The 19,122-nt window shown below is 37.2% G+C and overlaps 1 protein-coding gene, 1 long non-coding RNA gene and 1 pseudogene across 2 annotated transcripts in view; 2 read left to right on the top strand and 1 right to left on the bottom strand.

Annotated features, from left to right (window-relative positions):
* Positions 1-19,122, top strand: part of AK9 (adenylate kinase 9) — a 111,840-nt gene that overhangs the window by 70,836 nt on the left and 21,882 nt on the right. Inside the window, exons 25-29 of the mRNA XM_053914159.1 lie at positions 4,137-4,349; positions 5,652-5,912; positions 6,859-6,983; positions 9,725-9,944; positions 16,882-16,944. Of these exons, the coding sequence (XP_053770134.1) occupies positions 4,137-4,349; positions 5,652-5,912; positions 6,859-6,983; positions 9,725-9,944; positions 16,882-16,944 (882 nt within the window). The remainder of the gene's footprint in view (positions 1-4,136; positions 4,350-5,651; positions 5,913-6,858; positions 6,984-9,724; positions 9,945-16,881; positions 16,945-19,122) is intronic.
* Positions 301-18,454, bottom strand: LOC123478831 (uncharacterized). The gene is made up of 3 exons (XR_006654192.2): positions 18,300-18,454; positions 16,160-16,241; positions 301-1,057 (listed from the first exon to the last, which is right to left on the bottom strand). It is a non-coding gene; the product is annotated as an uncharacterized lncRNA (long non-coding RNA).
* LOC112297328 (chromobox protein homolog 3 pseudogene) lies at positions 2,308-2,837 on the top strand (annotated as a pseudogene).

Genomic DNA, 19,122 nt, shown 5'->3' with positions numbered 1-19,122 from the left:
GAAACTTCTTTTTAAATGTACTTCCACTGTTTTAAATAAATTGCAACAGACCTGACTGGTGTGGCTCAGTGGGCTGAGTGTTGTCCTGCAAACTAGGGGGTTGCTGGTTCATTTCCTGGTCAGGGCACATGCCTGGGTTGCGGGCTGGGTCGCCGTTCAGGGGCATGTGAGAGGCAACTTATCCATGTATCACTCATACGTTGATGTTTCTCTCCCTCTCTTTCTCCCTCTCTTCCCCTCTCTCTAAAAATGAATGAATGAACTCTTTAAGTAAATAAATTGCAAGAATTCTTAAAGGGCTTTATACATAGTTTCTTTATTTTTCATAATGAAAATAGGTTACAAATTACTAATGGAATGAAATAAAATATTCTCAAATTATTTGTTTTTTTAAAGATTTTATTTATTTACTCTTAGAGAGAGGAGAAGGGAAGGAGAAAGAGAGGGAGAGAAACATCAGTGTGTGGTTGCCTCTTACACACCCCTTACTGGGGACCTGGCCCACAACCCCAGCATTCCCAGGCATGTGCCCTGACTGGGAATCGAACCAGAGACCCTTTGGTTCACAGGCCAGCACTCAGTCCACTGAGCCACATCAACCAGGGCTCAAATTATTTGATTACATATCCACTTAGTAGCAAACAAGCAAATCATGAAGCATCTCGCATTTCATTTTCAATAGGTAAGAAGTTGTAACCCTGATTCAGCTTTTACTTCTTAAGGTTATTTAGAAACTGATTCTGCACCAGAGTATATCCTGGGGTTTTTCATTGTACCTATGTCTGTGGATAGCTGGGTACAGCTTGATTCTCAGTGCTGCTTATTTTCTTTATGAAAATAAAGAAGCTTGAGATATGAACTTAGAGGGATATGAGAAACTGATTTTTTAATTAACAAATTATAAGGCCAACCCCCTTCTCACAGCAGCAGCCCAGTGCATGGGTCCCAGGCCCCCTCCCCCTCGGATGTGGCTCAAGCTGGAGGTGTGCAGGGCTGGAGATGCTGTGGACTTGGGATCTGGAGCAACATGGAGGCGGTGAATAATAGCTCTTCAAGTCTGTAATAAAAAAATAAATATGGCCCAAATGAAAAAACAGATCTAAACTCCAGAAAAAGAACTAAGCAACAAGGAGATATCAGAGGCAGACTTCAAAACACTTATAATCAGGATACTCACAGAAATGACTGAGTATGGCCACAAAATAAAGGAAGAAGTGAAGGCTATACAAAGTGAAATAAAGAAAAATATACAGGGAACCAACAGTGAAGGGAAGGAAACTGGGACTCAATGATTTGGAGCAGAATGAGGAAATAAACATTCAACTGGAACAAAATGAAGAAACAAGAATTCAAAAAATATGAGGAGAGGCTGAGGAACTTCCAGGACAACTTTAAACATTCCAACATCCAAATCATAGGGGTACCAGAGGGAGAAGAGGAAGAGCAAGAAATTGAAAACTTATTTGAAAAAATAATGAAGGAAAGCTTCCCTAATCTGGTGAAGGAAATAGACATGAAAGTCCAGGAAGCTCAGAGAGTCCCAAAGAAGTTGGACCCAAGGAGAAACACACCAAGACACATCATAATTAAACTGTCTAAGATTAAAGATAAGGAGAAAATCTTAAAAGTAACAAGAGAAAAGGAGAGACTTGTTTACAAAGGAGTTCCCATAAGACTGTCAGCTGATTTCTCAAAAGAAACCTTGCAGGCAAGAAGAGGCTGGAAAGAAGTATTCAAAGTCATAAAAGCCAAGGACCTACATCCAAGATTGCTCTATCCAGCAAAGCTATCATTTAGAATGGAAGGCGGATAAATTCCTTCCCAGATAAGATCAAGTTAAAGGAGTTCATCATCACCAAGCCCTTATTATATGAAATGTGAAAGGGACTTATCTAAGAAAAAGAATATCAAAACTATGAATGGTGAAATGACTACAAACTCACAGCTATCAACAACTAAACCCCAAAACAAAAACAAACTAATGAAACAACCAGAACAGGAACAGGATCACAGAAATGGAGATCACATGGAGAGTTGCAGCAGGGAGAAGGAGAAGGGAAAATGGGGGAAAAGGTACATGGAATTAGAAGCATAAATAGTAGGCACGAAATAGACAGGGGGAGGTTAAGAATAGTATGGGAAATGGAGAAGCCAAAGAACTTATATGTACAACCCATGGATATAAACTAAGGGAGGGGGAATGCTGGTGGAAGGGGGGTGCAGGGCAGAGGAAGATAAAGGGGAGAGAAAAATGGGACAATGTAATAGCATAATTAACAAAACATACTTTAAAAACATTTTTAAAAAATGGCCTCCAGTAAAATTACATTGCAAGCAATGGGAAAGAAACAGAATGGAAAGAGTAAAAAAGTTGAAGAGGCAGAGCCTGAAGAATTTGTAGTGGAAAAAGTGGGGTACCTACACATAGTGAACAGGAAGGTAGAGTATTTCCTGAAGTGGAAGGGATTCACAGATGCTGACAATACTTGGGAACCTGCAGAAAATTTAGATTGTTCAGAGTTAATTGAAGCACTTCTTCATTCTCAAAAAGCTGTACAAAAGATCGTACAAAAAGAAAGTCTTTATCTGATAATGAATCTGATGATAGCAAGATGCTGCTGATAAACCAAGAGGCTTTGTCAGAGGTCTTGATCCTGAAGGAAGAATTGTTGCCACAGACAGCAGTAGAGAATGAATGTTTCTCACGAAATGGAAAGGTTGAGATGAGGCAGACGTGGTGCTGGCAAAAGAGGCAAATATGAAGTGTCTTCAAATTGTAATTGCTTTTAATGAAGATTCTAACTTGACATTCTTGTTTAGAAGACAACGTCCAATAATTGTTTGCATTCCTTTTTATATTATTTATATGTATAAAAATCTGGGTCTTTTTGATTTATTAGCATGAAGAAATAATTACATTCAAATAGAAATCAAGTTTGATGGTTTGTTTTGAAGTAATACTGGGAGAGTAGTCGAGGGGGTGCATCTGTAGCACTGGTTACTTTGGAACAAAAGCTTTCTGTAGTTGCTTCCTTCAGCAGAAAAGAACGTTTGATACCATGGTGTATTCCTTCCTCTGCATTGGAGAACAGCTTTTCTAAATGTTGGGGGGACCCTCCATTGTTGTTACTCAGTCAGAATTCGTGTTTAAGTCATATATGCCTAAGGATCATCGTGGGTTTTTTTTTTTTATTTGGTGGGGGATGGTTAGTGTGTATACATATGTACATGTAAATGGTTTTCCTTTATTTTTTTAACCAAAACAAAAACAGCACTTCAAAACCATGGATAAGCTCATGTTTCTGGGCTGCCATCATTTTCAGCAACCTAAGAAATAAATCACTTCAAGTTAAATTGAAATTTTTCCTGAAGCTTTAACCTTTGAAATTAAATAGATAATTTGTAATTAATTGGGCAACTTAAATATAATGTAAGCAGTTCAAATTGGACAATTTAAAAGCAGCCACATCAGAATCCATACCTACAATTATAAATGCAAGTTTGTGAAAGGAAAATGTTATCACTTCCAGCAACTTCTCATCTCAAATGAGAAAACTAGCCAAACCCTGATATGTTTTAATTAGGCAAGCAAGACTTATTTACAAGTTCCATCTAATAAGATGTTCCTTTACAAAAAGTTAAAATCCCTGTGTTGTGTTGACTAAAAAGTTATGATCATGAAATGTGTAAGACTTTATTCATGGAAACCTAACGAGGTGGTTAGAGACCTTGGTGATTTAGATCTGCTAGAATATGTGAGTGAACAAATTTTGTAATCTAAAGTTTTGACCTGCATGTTTTTACTCCAGCTCATTCCTTGCACGTAGGCTCAGTCTCAGTATTTGGGTTTCTGGTTCAATAGAAGCCAGGAAAAACAACAACTTGGTAGTAAACAGAATGTTATCCAACTGTATATTATTTACTTTATTGTAAATACTGGTAAACAGTGGTCAATGAGTAGTTTTATATTGTTTTTTTTTTAAAGGCCGTATAAGAACTGGCCTTTACAAATTGTTTTAAAGATGTATTTTTCTGGATTAAATATTATTTAAAAGATATTACTTTTTAATTCCCTCTTTAGTATTGCATCAAAATACTTTTTAAAATATTCTCCAAATGTTAAAAACTATTTCTAGAATGAAGATAAAATGAAAGAGAAAAAAAGGCATTTGGGAGACACGAAGCACTTTTGTCCAGTGGTTCTCAAAGAAAACTTCGTCCTCCAACCAGGCAACACAGAAGATGCAGCTAAATATCGAGAAAAGATCTACTACTTTTCAAGTCCTGAGGCTAAAGAAAAGTTTTTGGCATATCCTCAGGAGTATGTAGCTCACAAAGAACCATTAAAGGTGAAAACTATTTTCCTATTCTAATTGATCCTGTGCACTTTTTAGGGACTTACTATATCCATAACCAGTTAGTCTCTGTGAGCAGAGCAGTCTGCGGATCATCAGATAGGATTTTGGGGAAGTGTGGGATTCACAGGTTCACGGCCTTCAGTGGGCTGACATCCTGTGTAGAAAGGTGATTGATTACTCAGGTGAGACTGCTGTTAACCTGGTTCAACACGGAGGCATGGTTACTGCGGCAAATTCATGCCTGACTGCCGGACTCTGAAGAGCGAGGGATGACACTGATTCGCAAGATTGCAAGAGTGTTCCCAGAGGGGAGTTGTCCTTGGTCAACTAAACTGCTTTAAAACTGGTTTAAGTAGCTATAGAACAATCATCCTTTTCCTAAGTTTGTGGGAACATTTTTATTCTTACTTGTTTGTCACATTTGGACCGGTTTTCTACGTTCTTTAAAAAATTGGCTTATTAAAGCCAAACACAAAAGAACAAATACTGTGTGACTGGACTCATACAAGGTAAATTCATAGGGACAGAAAACAAAAAAGTGGTTGCCAGGGGTGGAGGAGAACAGAGACTAGAAGTTGCTGTTTAATGGGCACAGATGATGGGATGGTAGAAGTTCCGCAGAGAGAGAGCGGTGATGATTGCATGACGTTGTTTATGCACAGAATGCGGCTGAGTTGTGCACGTAAAATGGTTAAAATGGTAACCTTTACGTCATGTATATTTTACCACAATAATAAAAGAACACACTGTGGCAATATTTTATTCATCCTTTAAAACAAAGCACACACATAGTAAGTAACACCAGCTTTAGGCAAGTCTTCATTTTTATGTTTTACTTTCTCATCCTCTTCCACATTCTTTCTAGTGTATAAAATATTTTATAATCTTTTTTCTCAACATTATACCATAGAAAGTTTGTGTATTTCTATATAGATCTCATAATGCTTGATCATTTTGACATACCATTTTAAGGTAAGTTGTCAGATGTTTTTATCATGCTGAAAAAGTATCTTTCCGTTCTTTTTACATAAAAACTTAAAAAAATTTCTATTTTAGCAAGTGCTTTTTGGCCTAAGAGATCTAGATGATCTCGTGGGTGTTAATGAACCCTGAGAACAATTGCTGATGTGATGAGTCATGTTAATTTACATCCTGATGTCAAAATATCCTTGAGTGTATGAAGGGTGATAATGGCGGGGGGGCAGTGAATTAACCTTTTTTTTTTAATTACTCGAAATTTTCTTTTCTTCACTCTCCCTTACCCACCTCTCCCTGACTCACCCCTCATGGCAGGCTCCTCCATTAAGAATATGCCTTCTGGGCCCCCGTGGCTCTGGCAAAACTGTCTGTGCGAGACAGTTAGCAGAAAACTTGGGCATCTTTCACATTCAGTTTGAAGAATTTCTACAAGAAAAACTAATGCTCAAAACTGAAAAGAAAATTGGAACTGAATTTGAAGAAGATGCGGAGGAAGAACAACTTGCAAAACAAGAACTTGAAGAACTTGCAGTTCAGGCCAATGTCAAGATTGAGGAAGAAAACACAAAGAAGCCAGTAGTAATATTGATACTCTCTTTGCAGATAGTTGTGTTTACTGGTATTACTTTTGGAAAGTAGAATATAAGCAATATAAAACTTTATAAATTTTCTAAGAAAAAGTAAAAATTACCCCATAAAAGTCACTTAAAAGGCATCCTCCTCATATGTTAGGTACAGATCTTACTGCTAACCTAGAGTATAAAATTCTGAGTTCCACATGGCTCCAATAAAAATCAGAGAAGTTTTCCCTAATAGGAGTGTTGTACAGCATTTACTTGGGACTATGGTATTTGATATGTCTGACCTAGACTATAAGGTTTTTCATTATTGTGTTCTCTGCCTTTTTTTTTATCTTGTGTCATAAAAATCTGCCCCGATGCCAATGGGGATTTCAGAATATTAATTCTCATGATGCCTCATAAGAAAGTTAGTATGACTCCCTTAGGTGGTTTCTATCTGGGGTTGAACAGAGAATGTTCTTCATTCTGACTCCCTTTTTAACCATTTCTGATATAGCTAGACCCTTTGCTTCTCAAAGGATCCCTTGTACATGGTACAGATTGTATTTCAGATGACCACCTAGCTAGCCCGCCCTTTTATCAGGACCTGGGTTTAATCACTATAAGATAGATGACAAAAAGCAGTTAAGCCTTACAGGATTATGATATAAACTGAACAAGATTTTAACAAAAAGTGATAAGACAGATATCCTGAGGCCATGTATGAAAATCAGTTATGCTAATAGCTAGTAACATCTCTTAGATATGTATAGTTTAATATCTAAAGCCATATTAAAATTGGCTTAAAGAAAAGACCACAAATTTTAAAAGGTTTAAAGCAACAGTATAAAAAAAAATGTTCTGAGAAAAACCAGTCTCATCTTACTCAACTATGCAATAGAGCATTGTTAATTAATATAGATGTTTAAATCTGTTTTGTTTTGTTTTGTTTTCATGTTTAGACTCCAGAAGTACAATTTACAGAAGAAGAAGAAGCAATCAGATTAAATATAATGGAAAATGAACCATTGCCTCCCGAAATTCTTGATGCAATTCTTTCTGAGTGGTGGTTTAAGGAACCAATACGGTATTTTAATTTATATAGGATTATACATTTATAGACTTTAATTTGCCTTATTCTCAAAAGTTTAAAGTGCAGTGTAACATAAATTTAAGAATTTTCTCCTTTACTCTCATGTAAATTAGTGATTCTATACATTAAAATCATCGGGGGAATTATTTTTAAAATACTGATGGCAGAGACCCCAACCCAAAACAATTGAGTCAAACTCTTTAAGGATGTAAGGTTGGCACACAGGCATTGGTATTTCTGAGAGCTTCCCAGGTGATTCTAATGTGTAGTTGTGGTTGAGAACTTGTGATCTAAACCCATGATGTGCCTTTTAGTAATTACAGTTAAGAACACTTAATAGCTGTCTATAGTGTTATCCCTTAACCAAAAGCCAAGAACAAGCCTGACCTCACACAGGACAAGTCTAAGAATCTCCAGGTCAGCAGAGTTTAAAACGTCACTTTGTTTTCCTAAACCAGAACCTTATGTGTTGGTATCCACCAGAAGAAAGTGAAATAATATTCACAATACTAATAGCAAACACTTAAATGGAACTTACTATGTGCCAGGTACTGTTCTACTATATTTTATTCATATTAATTTACTTAATCCTTACTACTACCCTGTGGGATAGAAACTTTTATTATCTCATTTTGGAGATAAGAAAACTATATCATAGAAAATTCAAATAACTGGCCAGTGCCAGCACTCCTCTGGACGCTCTTTCACTTAGTCCCTGGCCTGAAAGAGTGAGGGGGGTTATGTCACCAACTTTAAGTGTAATGTCTTGTTCCCTAAATTAGATCAGTAGTTGTAGTAAACTTGGGTAGGTTGCCTGCAGTAGCAGTCATGAGTTGTTCATTATTTAGCTCCTGACCTCATACTATACATTTTTTTAAAGCATATGATTTGAAGAATTAAAAGCTAAGCATGAAGTTGTAAAAGCCTAAATAAAATAACAATATTATACAACCATTAAAATGTATTACAATGAAGAATTCATAATAGCATAAGAAATGTCATTTCATGGTAAGTTTAAAAGGAAGATGCAGTATCATTTATGATATGATAGAGAGATGGACACATGAAGAACAAACTGGAAAGAAAAACAAAATGTCAATAACCTCTGGAACATGAGATTGTAGATAATCTCGCCTTTTTCATGCTTTCCTGTATTTTCCACTTTTTCTATAGTGAGATTTGTTGCTTTTATAATATGGAAAGAATCAACACATTTTAAAAAAGGGCATTGCGTTAGTCCTGGAGAGATACCATAAGAGCCTGACCTAAGGTATAATGTTAGAAATGGAAGTGTGGGTACAGACAAGGGCATGCCAGGACGTAGCTTGTATCTATGAGAACCAAGAGGGAATTGAGGGAGCAGTCCAGATGTCTCTGAAGTTTGCCACCTGAATAGTTGTGAGTTAGAAGGAACAGCAGTGTGGAAGAATTAACAATAATCAGGGTTTTTCATAGTACAATGCATATGTAATTCCTGACGGGCACTGAGATGGAGAAACTAAGCAGCTTTTTGAAAATTCAGATTGAAACTCAGAACAGAAGTTGGGTGTAATGCTCTCCAGAGGTGGGGGAGGGAGGTGGGACTGGCTGGAGTGGGGTGGAGGGATGGGGAGAAAATGCAGACAATTGTAACTGAATTAAAAAAAAGAGAAAGAAAAAAACAAATCATGATACTTAGCTCGGACCATAAACATAATCAATTTCAGATGGATTGAAGATCTAAATGTAAATGGTAAAACAATAAAATTTTAATGGAGACATAAAAAAAAAAGTTGGGTGTAAAGCTGAAGATTTAGAAGTCATTGACAAAGAAGTGATAGCTGGAAGAGTAGGAATGAAATTGTTCCTCACAAAAGAGATGATGCTGAAGGCATCTCTAAAGAAAAGGACACCTGCTATGGCCATTTGATGGAAATTTGCCCATTAATAAGATAGAAAACTTTTTTTAATGCCAGTTAAGGGCTGAAACTATCAAATGTTCATGACACTCCTGTTCATATTAAGAAGAAAACATATATTTAAATATAAATATTGAAGCAAACCAAATTTTGGATGAGGATAAACTCTCATTCAAAAGGGGACCAATACTGACTTTCTCAACTAAGCAAGGCAAGTTCTCCAAGCCTGATTCTTTTCTCGTTACTCCACAATGCAAGTGTGTTAACACTCCAGTTATATTCATGATTCTTCAAGTTTCATCACAGTCAAACAAGTTTGATAATCCTATTTGATTATAATTGTCTTAATACATATGAGCCAGGATATATACACAAATAACTGCCATGAGTTACAAGGGGACCCAGGGAAGAGGGTATGAATTGTATCAGGAAAGGAAGCATCACTAAATGAAAAACTACTGAAGAGCGGATTCCCAGTGAAGGTGGGCTGGCCAATCTGCCTTTTTATGAAGGGTGACACATTCATTAGGCTGGGCATTCCTCCCAGGCAGAGAATTTATTTTCTCTTAATTCCCATCAAATATTAAGGCTATTTACAGTTAAAGAGAACTTACCTATATTATAAATGTGAGTATAAAATGTTATAATTTTAATCTAATTTAATACATTTGAGAGAAGACACATCATGTTTATATAAGTAGAAACATTACAAAAACTAAAAGATACTACTTTTTAAACTACTCATGTATCTTATATAAAATTGAGATGTATCATGCTTTTTCCATTTTCAATATTTATAATATAATATTTTAAGTAAATTGTGAAATGTACACCTAGTTCCACAGGTTTCATATTAGATGGTTTCCCACGATATCCCGATGAGGCCCAGTTACTGGCGGAACATGGATTTTTCCCAGATGCTGCTATTTTACTACAAGTAGATGATCAAGATATTTCTGATCGCCTCTTGCCTCCCCAAATTGAAAAGTGGAGGCTGAAACAGAAGATAAAATTAAAAAGGAAAAAACTCATTAAAGAAATGAAGGCAAAAATCAAGGTATGTATCTTGTAAAAAAAAAAAAAAAAAAGAGTAACTATTTTCATTATCTATTCTGTTTATAAAGTGGTCTTTACAAAAATGTAGTTTCTGATTTTAATACCACAGTCAGTAAGAAAACACTTTTCATCAAATATTGAGTACTTATAATTAAAGAGTTAAGATTTATATGAGGCCTAAGTGATTATCAATATGTTAGTGCTTCTCTCTCTAAAGCAAATTAAGTTAAAGATTGTGGTAGCACCAAAGTATCCTTATGTCTGACACAGGAGTATTACGGAAGAGACAGCAAGTGAAGCAGGCCTTAAAACACAGAGAATTAAAATTATCAGTGGTTTTTTCACTAGGTCCTGGAATTATGACACCATCCATGAAGGCCATGTAAAGCCTGTAGTGAAACGATCCAGATAATAGCCTAGAACATCTTTTCTAAAACTGTGACATGAGGAGCATTCCATAAAATGTTCAGTAGTGTCATAGGGAACCAAACAATTCCATCCCTAGGAATCTATGTAGTAGAAAAGAAAACATGTCCACATAAAAATTTGTATATGAATGTTCATAATCACATTATTCATAATAGCCAAAAAGTGGAGACAACCCAATGTCCTTCACCTGATGAATGGAGAAACTAAATACCTGATAGATGTTCAGGTAGAGTGCTCTGAGTTCTGGCCCCAGATGGAGACATAGGAGCCTCCTGAACTCACCTCCTCCCATGTACACACTGAATCTTTATGTAAAGCAATTCCCCCTGAAGGAAACACAGAAACTAGCTGAGCAAGTGTGAACCTTTTAGCCCTACATATTGGGAGAACAAGAACCACTATCACCCATATCAAAAGAGCTGCTGCCTGAAAGTCTAATTAGCCTGTACTGACTGCGATTTTCCCTTTGGGACACTGATGGGGTATAGCTCACCTTCAACTACCGGAAGCCACAAAGAACAAAGAAGGTAGCTTGGACAATCACAAAGTTTTGAGAAACAGCCAAGAATGAGGGCCAGGCTGATCAATAAAGTTAATTTTCTGCCCTGGCTGGTGTGGCTCAGTGGATTGAGTGCCAGCCTGCAAACCAAAGGGTCACCAGTTTGATTCCCAGTCAGGACACATGCCTGGGTTGCAGGCCAGGTCCCCAGCAGGGGGCGCGTGAGAGGCAACCACACATTAATGTTTCTCTCCCTCTCTTTCTCCCTCCCTTTCCCTCTCTAAAAGTAAATAAAATCTCTAAAAAAAAAAAAAAAAATAGAGTTAATCTTCTACAAAAGCCCACTCTGACAGGAGAGGTGTCTGTTTTATTTAATGTGCAGAAACCAACATAGTCAAGGAAAATGAAGAAACAAAAGAATATGTTTTAAACAGAAGAACAAGATAAAACTCCAGAAGCAGAGTTTACTGAAATGGACATAAATAATTTAACTGATAAGGAGTTTAAAATGATGGTCATAAAGATGCCAAGAAAGGTCAGGAGAACAGTAAATAAACAAAACGAGAATTTCAACTAAGAGAAAATAGAAGAAAGTACCAAACAGAAATCACAGAGTTGAAGAGCACAATACTGAACTGAAAAATGCAATAGAAGAGTTCAATAGCAGACTAGACACAAAAATCAGTGGAACAGAATACAGAGCCCAGAAATAACCCCACACATGTATCGTCAATTAATTTACATCAAAGCAGCTAAGAATACACAATGGGGAAAGGACAGTCTCTTCAATAAGTGATGTTCATAAAACTGGGCAGCCACATGCAAAAGAATGAAATTGGACTCCTATTTTATACCATACCAAAAAAACAAACCAAAATGGATTAAAGACTTGAACATAAGAACTGAAACCATGGAACTCCTTGCTCGGTCATTTTGAATGCAGCAACCGCACAGTACACATGCCCACTCAACAGCATCTACTGCTCCCCTGACTAGTAGAATGAAGTTGTCATTATTCACACATGCGCATTCCCGTCCCCCTACAGCCCAGAAGAAAAGATAGGGAGTAAACTTTTTGACATTGACCTTGGCAATGTTTTATTTTGGACTTGACATCTAAAGCGAAAGTCAGCAAGTCACCAAATTAAAAAGTTTCTATGCAGCAATGGAAACCATCAACAAAAGACAATCTACCAAGTGGGAGAAAATATTTACAAATTTTATATCTAATGGGTTAAAATCCAAATTATAAGAAGAACTCACACAACTCAGTATCAAAAAACCGAACAATCTAATTACAAACTGTCAGATGGCCCTGGCCAGTGTGGCTCAGTTGGTTGAAGCATCCCCTAAACCAGAAGGTTGTGGGTTTGATTCCCAGTCAGGACACATGCCTAGGTTGTGGGTTTGGTCCCTGGTTGGGGCACATACAGGAGAGGCAACCAATCAATGTTTCTCTCTCACATCGATATTTCTCTCCCTCTTTTTCTTCTTCCATTCCCCTCTCTCTCAAATCAATAAGCATGTCCTCAGGTGAGGAAAATAAATAAATAAATAAATAACTGGCAGATGAACTGAATAAACATTTTTCCAAAGAAGACATACAAAGATCAATAGGTGCGTGAAAAAGTACTCAGCATCACTATTATCAGGAACATGAGAATCAAAGCCACAATGAGATAGCACCTCATAGTTGTTAGAATGGCCATCATCAAAAGACAAAGGATAAGTGTTGGGTAGGCTGTGGAGGAACGGGAGCAGCACTTCGCACTGTTAGTGGGAATGTAACTTGGTGTAGCTACTATGGAAAACAGTATGGAAGTTCACCAAAAAATTTAAAACGCAACTATCATGTGATCCAGCAATCCCACTTCTGGGTATACGACAAGGCCTGTCCGGAAAAAATCCAGCTGTTGTTAATATAATGAGAATGGTTTGTGCAACATTGATGTAACCTGGCAGCCAAGGAGAATGGACTGGAATGTGCATGTGTGAATAATGACAACCTCACTGTACTAGTCAGTGGGGGCAGTAGAAGCTGTTGAGTGAGCATGTGTACTGTGTGGCTGTCACATTCAAAATGATTGAATGAGTAAAGCAATGAATCTGCATCAAAGTTTGTGTTAAGCTTGAACATTCCCCATGGAAACTATTTCAGTGATCCAAAGGGCACAGCTATGGACAGCTGGTGATTGGCAGCTTCATCACACAATACATCTGCTCATGCATCATGTCACACGCAGAGTTTTTTGATGAAACATTAAATCACCCAGATTGACAGCCCCCTACCGCCCAGATTTGATACCCTGCGACTTCTGCTTTTCTAAAAATTAAAATCACCTTTGAAAGGGAAGAGATTTCAGACCCTTTTTCTAACTTTGTTTCTTATTTAGAGCAAATACAAACCCTCCTCTGCAGCACTCAACATACCATATGCTTTTCCATTCCCTTACCTGGAATCTTCTTACACCATCCTCCACTAGCCGTGTGTCGTTACATGAATGAAACCCTCTGACGTCGTTAACTCACCTATGGAGTAGAGTAATACTGTCTGCTTCGTAGATATGTTTGAGCAGAAAAATGAAAGTATGTATACACTGCAGTGCTCATAAGAGTGATGGCATTCAGCAGACATACAATAGTTAAACTTCACTAACCACAGCTTATCTGAGTGAAAGGATCAAGGGGAAAAATAGACTCAAAATATGTACATGTGTTATTGTGCATATTTAGCATTTCTCTGTGGTATACGTATACAGTGTTCTCTTACAGAAATGCAGAGGTGACTTGTGTCTTCACAACTATACAATTAAAGCACTGATGGTAAAACTCTGGTTTTTAAAAAAGGAATAATATAAAGTGTGGGTTTTATTTTTTGCTCCTCCCAGATTCTAATTTTTTTATTTTTAAATCATTTTCTTATTTTCCAATTATAATTGACATACAATATTTCAATAGTTTCAGGTGTACCCCAGAGATTAGACATTATATAACATACTAAGTGATCATCCCACCATGTCTTATACTCATCTGACACCATACATAGTTATTAGAATATTATTGACTATATATTCTATGCAGTACTTTACATTCCTATGATTATTCTGTAACAACCAACTTGTACTTCTTAATCCCTTCACCTTTTTCATCCATTCCTCCAACCCCTCCCATCTAACAACTATCAAAAAGTTCTCCATATCTCTGAGTCTGTTTCTTTTCTGCTTGTTCATTTTGTTTCTTAGATCCAATTGTTAATAGATATGTATTTATTGTCATTTTATGGTTCATACTTTTATCTTTTTTTCCTTTGTTTTAAAGAAGACCCTTTAACATTTCATATAATCCTGGTTTGGTGGTGACAAACTTCTTTAACTTTTTCTTGTCTGGGAAGCTCTTTATCTCTCCTTCAATTCCAAATGATAGTTTGCTGGGTAAAATAATCTTATCATAGGTCTTTGCTTTTCATCACTTTGAGTATTTCTTGCCAATCCCTTCTGGCCTGCAAAATTTCTGTGGAGAAATTAGCTGACACTCTTTTTGGAGCTCCCTTGTAGATAACTAACTGCTTTTCCCCTCCTGCTTTTAAGATTCATTCTTTCTCTTTAACCTTTTGCATTTTAATTATGATGTGTCTTGGTTTGGACCTCTTTGGGTTCATCTTATTTGGGACTCACTGTGCTTCCTGGATTTATAAGTCTATTTCCTTCACCAGGCTAGGAAAGTTTTCTGTCATTCTTTTTTCAAGTAGGTTTTTAATTCCTGCTTTCTCTCTTCTTTGGCACCCCCATGATGCAAATGTTGATATACTTGAGGTTGTTCCAGGGGCTCCTTACACTATCCTCATTTTTTTGGATCTTTTTCTCCTTACTGTTCTGATTGGATGGGAGTTTTTTTCTTCCTTATATTCCAAATCGCTGATTTGATTCTTGGCTCCATCTACTCTACTGTTGATTCCCTGTAAATTAGTCTTCATTTCAATTAGTGTAGCCTTCATTTCTGACTGGTTTCTTTATGGTTTCTGTGTCCTCTTTTATGCTGTTGAAGTTCTTTTAAGTTTTTTTAAAAAAACGAATAATAACAGTTTTTATAACTTTACACCCTCTAATGCAGGCGAGTCCAACCTGTGTCCCAGGGGCTGCATGCAGCCCAGGATGGCTATGAATGTGGCCCAACACAAAATTGTAAATTTACTTAAAACAGTATGAGTTTTTTTTGTGGTTACATGTTGAAAATGTATTCAATGTGTGGTCCAAGACACCCTTTCTTCTTCCAGGGTGGCCCAGAGATGCCAAAAGTTTGGATGCCCCTGCTCTAAAAGAGCTAGAGAATCTTTTGGGGGGCTCAAAAAGTAAATGAATTCAATCTCATCTAGTTTTGTTCCAACATCCGAATCATAAGGATGCCAGAAGGAGAAGAAGAAGAGCAAGAAATTGAAAACTTATTTGAAAATGTAACAAAGGAGAACTTCCCCAATCTGGCAAAGGAAATAGACTTTCAGGAAGTCCAGGAAGCTCAGAGAGTCCCAAAGAAGTTGGACCCAAAGAGGAACACACCAAGGCACGTCATAATTACATTACCCAAGATGAAAGATAAGGAGAGAATCTTAAAAGCAGCAAGAGAAAAGGAGACAGTTACCTACGAAGGAGTTCCCATAAGACTGTCAGCTGATATCTCAAAAGAAACCTTGCAGGCAAGAAGAGGCTGGAAAGAAGTATTCAAAGTCATGAAAGGCAAGGGCCTACATCCAAGATTACTCTATCCAGCAAAGCTATCATTTAGAATAGAAGGGCAAATAAAGTATTTCCTAGAAAGGCCAAGTTAAAGGAGCTCACCATCACCAAGCCCTTATTATATGAAATGTTAAAGGGACTTATCTAAGAAAAAGAAGATCAAAACTATGAACAGTAAAATGACAAAAAAACTCACAGTTATTAACAACCAAACCTAAAACAAAAACAAAAACAAAAATAAACTAAGCAAACAACTAGAACAGGAACAGAACCACAGAAATGGAGATCACATGGAGGGTTATCAACAGGGGATTGGGAGGAGGAGGGGGGAAAGGTACAGAGATTAAGTAGCATAAATGGTAGGAAGAAAATAGGAAGTAGATTAAGAATAGTATAGGAAATTTGGAAGCCAAAGAACTTATATGTACAACCCGTGGACATGAACTAACGGTGGGGAGTGTGGGTGGGAGGGGGTGTACAGAGCAGAGGAGAATAAAGGGGGGGAGGAATGGGACAACTGTAATAACATAATCAATAAAATATATTTAAAATACTCACTAATTGCCAGATAAAAACAGCAGGATCCTGCTGGCCTTGACGTGAGCCCACAGAGCATGTCTGCAGGCACCACCCTCATATCCTAGGAATTAAAGGGAGTGCAGTTTAGAGAGCCCTGAGCCAATGAGTCCCAAAGCCTAAGTGGAGCTGATCAGTTTTCATGGGAACCTTGGGGACATGTCAAAGGATAAGTATCCGTTGCGTTAGATTTATAAGCCCCAGGAAAGCCTGGAGGACTGCCCGCACACCATGTCCGTGAACATACCCAAAGTGCATATGCTTTCTTCACTTGTATACAAGTACACATTTTTAGGTTTTATTATGCTCTTATATTTAATAGTTTGATAAAAGATTGTCAAACATTTTCACCAGATTGCCTTCAAGGTTTTTCCTATTTCTTCATGTACAAAATCCATCTCTTTACTGAAGCAAATCAGTAAGGAATACATTTGAAAAGGAATTCTAAAGTTTCTAGAAGAGTGACTGGCTCCAAGGGCCATTTATCCCTCTGAAGGGAAATGGCTAATCAGGTGGTTCCAAGATACAAGGATGGAGTAACACAATCACCACCAGCACATTCTTTTTTGGAAAGTTTACCACCCTTTCTCCCAAATGTTATTCCCACTTCAGGAAAAATGTGTGTGTGTGTGTATAACATTAATATATAGGAAGTAATTTTATGATTACACATTAAAATTTTTAAATATCTCTTTCTCTAATAGGATGATATGATTGCTAAAAGAAGAGCTGAACTTATAGCAGAGAGAGAGAAAAAAAAGAAAGAGGTAAGTAAAAAAGGTTTTTCAAAAGCAGGACACCCATTGTGTGTGTGTATGTGTGTGTGTGTGTGTGTGTGTCAACAGCAGAACAAAAATATTGCATAGATAAAAGTCTTGAACAAAATACAGAATTCATGTGGAAGCAGTGAGATTATATATCATTTTTATTTTTAATACCCTTTGTTCCATTACTGTTTATGATGATCTTTTATTATTTTTTAAATCTGAAAAATAAACACTTTTAAAGGAAAGAAAACCACTAGAGATGTTTAAATAATCTAATACCAAATATAATTATACATTAAACAATGCTTCCTTTGGAATTTTAGTTTTGCTTTCACACTTCCACCCCGTGCCATAGGAAACAGGCTGGGCGCTTGAGGCTGAGGTCTAGACAGAGAACCTGTGCAACTGTGCTGGGACTAACAGAGAGATGACCTCAAAATAAAGAATGGAGTAAGGCAGAGCCTGTGAACCCGGAGTCATATACTCTGCAGGATGCTCAGTGCAGCTCCTTCTCTCCATCTGCTGATTAAAAAAAAAAAAACAAAAAAAACAAACCATAAACCTTGAAGACTGGGGATTTTGTCTCATTTAGAGAGGAGCTATTCCCAAATTGGCCTTGCTGACCCAAATGCCACAGCCAAGCTTGCTCAGGGGTGCAGGAGTTAAAGAGGAGGTGTCATTAGATCAGCTAGTTCTTTAAAGGGCGTGAGACTTGTATTTTTACAATCAGTTTACCAGTAACCCTGTAACCGAGGCAAACAATAAGATAGTCTCTGCCTTATTCCATTTCCTTCTCGTTTAAGGCCCCCTTATAACATCTTATGAAGGCTGACTCTTCTATATAATTTCCATCTATATAAACATTTAACCCAACAAAAGAGGAATAACAGAAAATAGGACTGGCTACACATGCAACTATGTATCACCCCGGTGTGGGTATGCTCCATTTATGTACAGAAGACTCTTGATACAATGTAACTGTACCTGTGCATCAAAACATTGCAGAAGAAAAGTCCAGAACAATTATTTCTGTGTCCAAAGTATTTACAACCAAAAGCTGATCTAAAACCATTAAACTGAGAAAGTTATGGCACCATCTAAGGAATGAGAACTCTCCTTCTCATTATTTGTTGTAACCTTCATTCATCCAGTCAATTCGTCAGCAAACCTTCACTGAGCATTCACCGTGTGCCTGACACTATTTCTTTCAGACACTGGAGAATCAGCCATGAACAGAATTCACAAAAGTCTTTGGCCTCATTCTAATGCTCATTCCCTGGACAAGCATGTTCTGAAATTTTAGTCTGTCAAAGATGTCATGCTAATGTCTCGGATAAAAAAACAGACATCCTTACCTGGGTCCAGCCACAGTTAAGGCAGGTCCTGCCTTTAGCCCTTGGGAGTCCTTATGAATCACCTTGCATGTCTCAGGGACATATTATGAAAGGGTTACAGACTTCCGGATGAAACTGACCTACACCGGTGTAAGCGCTGCAGCTCTTCCTGAGTTTGTTCATCGATGACTCCCTGGTGCCTCCCACAGCGCTGACACACAGCAGGCACCAGCTTATCGTTATTTTCTTTGATGTTGTGTAACATGGAACATTACTAATCTCTCTGAGCCGAGGTTCTTTTGTTATAGAATGGGAAATTTGATACCTAGTTTCCCTAGTTAATAATACTTTAATTTTCCTTCTTTGCTATTCTTTAAATTTTTTTCCTAAGAGAATTAGTTTTCCAGATAAATTTTAAATTTTCTTAATTTATAACTTTTCCATTCATTAATGAGGAGTTTCTTACTATTTTTTAATTCAAATATCCAATATTCCATCTTATAAATTAAATAGGTTTTTGTAACTTAATTCTCCTGGGACTTACTCTTTTATAAAATTGGCTACGTATCCCACACAAACTGACTTTTGGAAGGCAAGTCCTGAGATTTTTGATGACTCAAAGATTAAAGCTGTGTGATTTTTTCCAACTCCTTTGATGGGAATTTTCTATGCCCTGCTACTGCCTTAGACAAAGAAACACTAAACAAAATACAGCGTTTCAAGGATCACCCAGTGTGATTGCTGTAATCAGTTAATGGGATACCCTCTGTCGAATCCGTCCTGACTGCACAGACGAGCTGGCTTTGTGAACAGGAACAGGAGCCTTCTCCTCATTTGCCTCTTT

The sequence above is a fragment of the Desmodus rotundus genome, chromosome 11, assembly GCF_022682495.2.
Source record: "Desmodus rotundus isolate HL8 chromosome 11, HLdesRot8A.1, whole genome shotgun sequence".
Classification (NCBI taxonomy): domain Eukaryota; kingdom Metazoa; phylum Chordata; class Mammalia; order Chiroptera; family Phyllostomidae; genus Desmodus; species Desmodus rotundus.
This window is presented reverse-complemented; position numbering and strand designations above follow the sequence as displayed.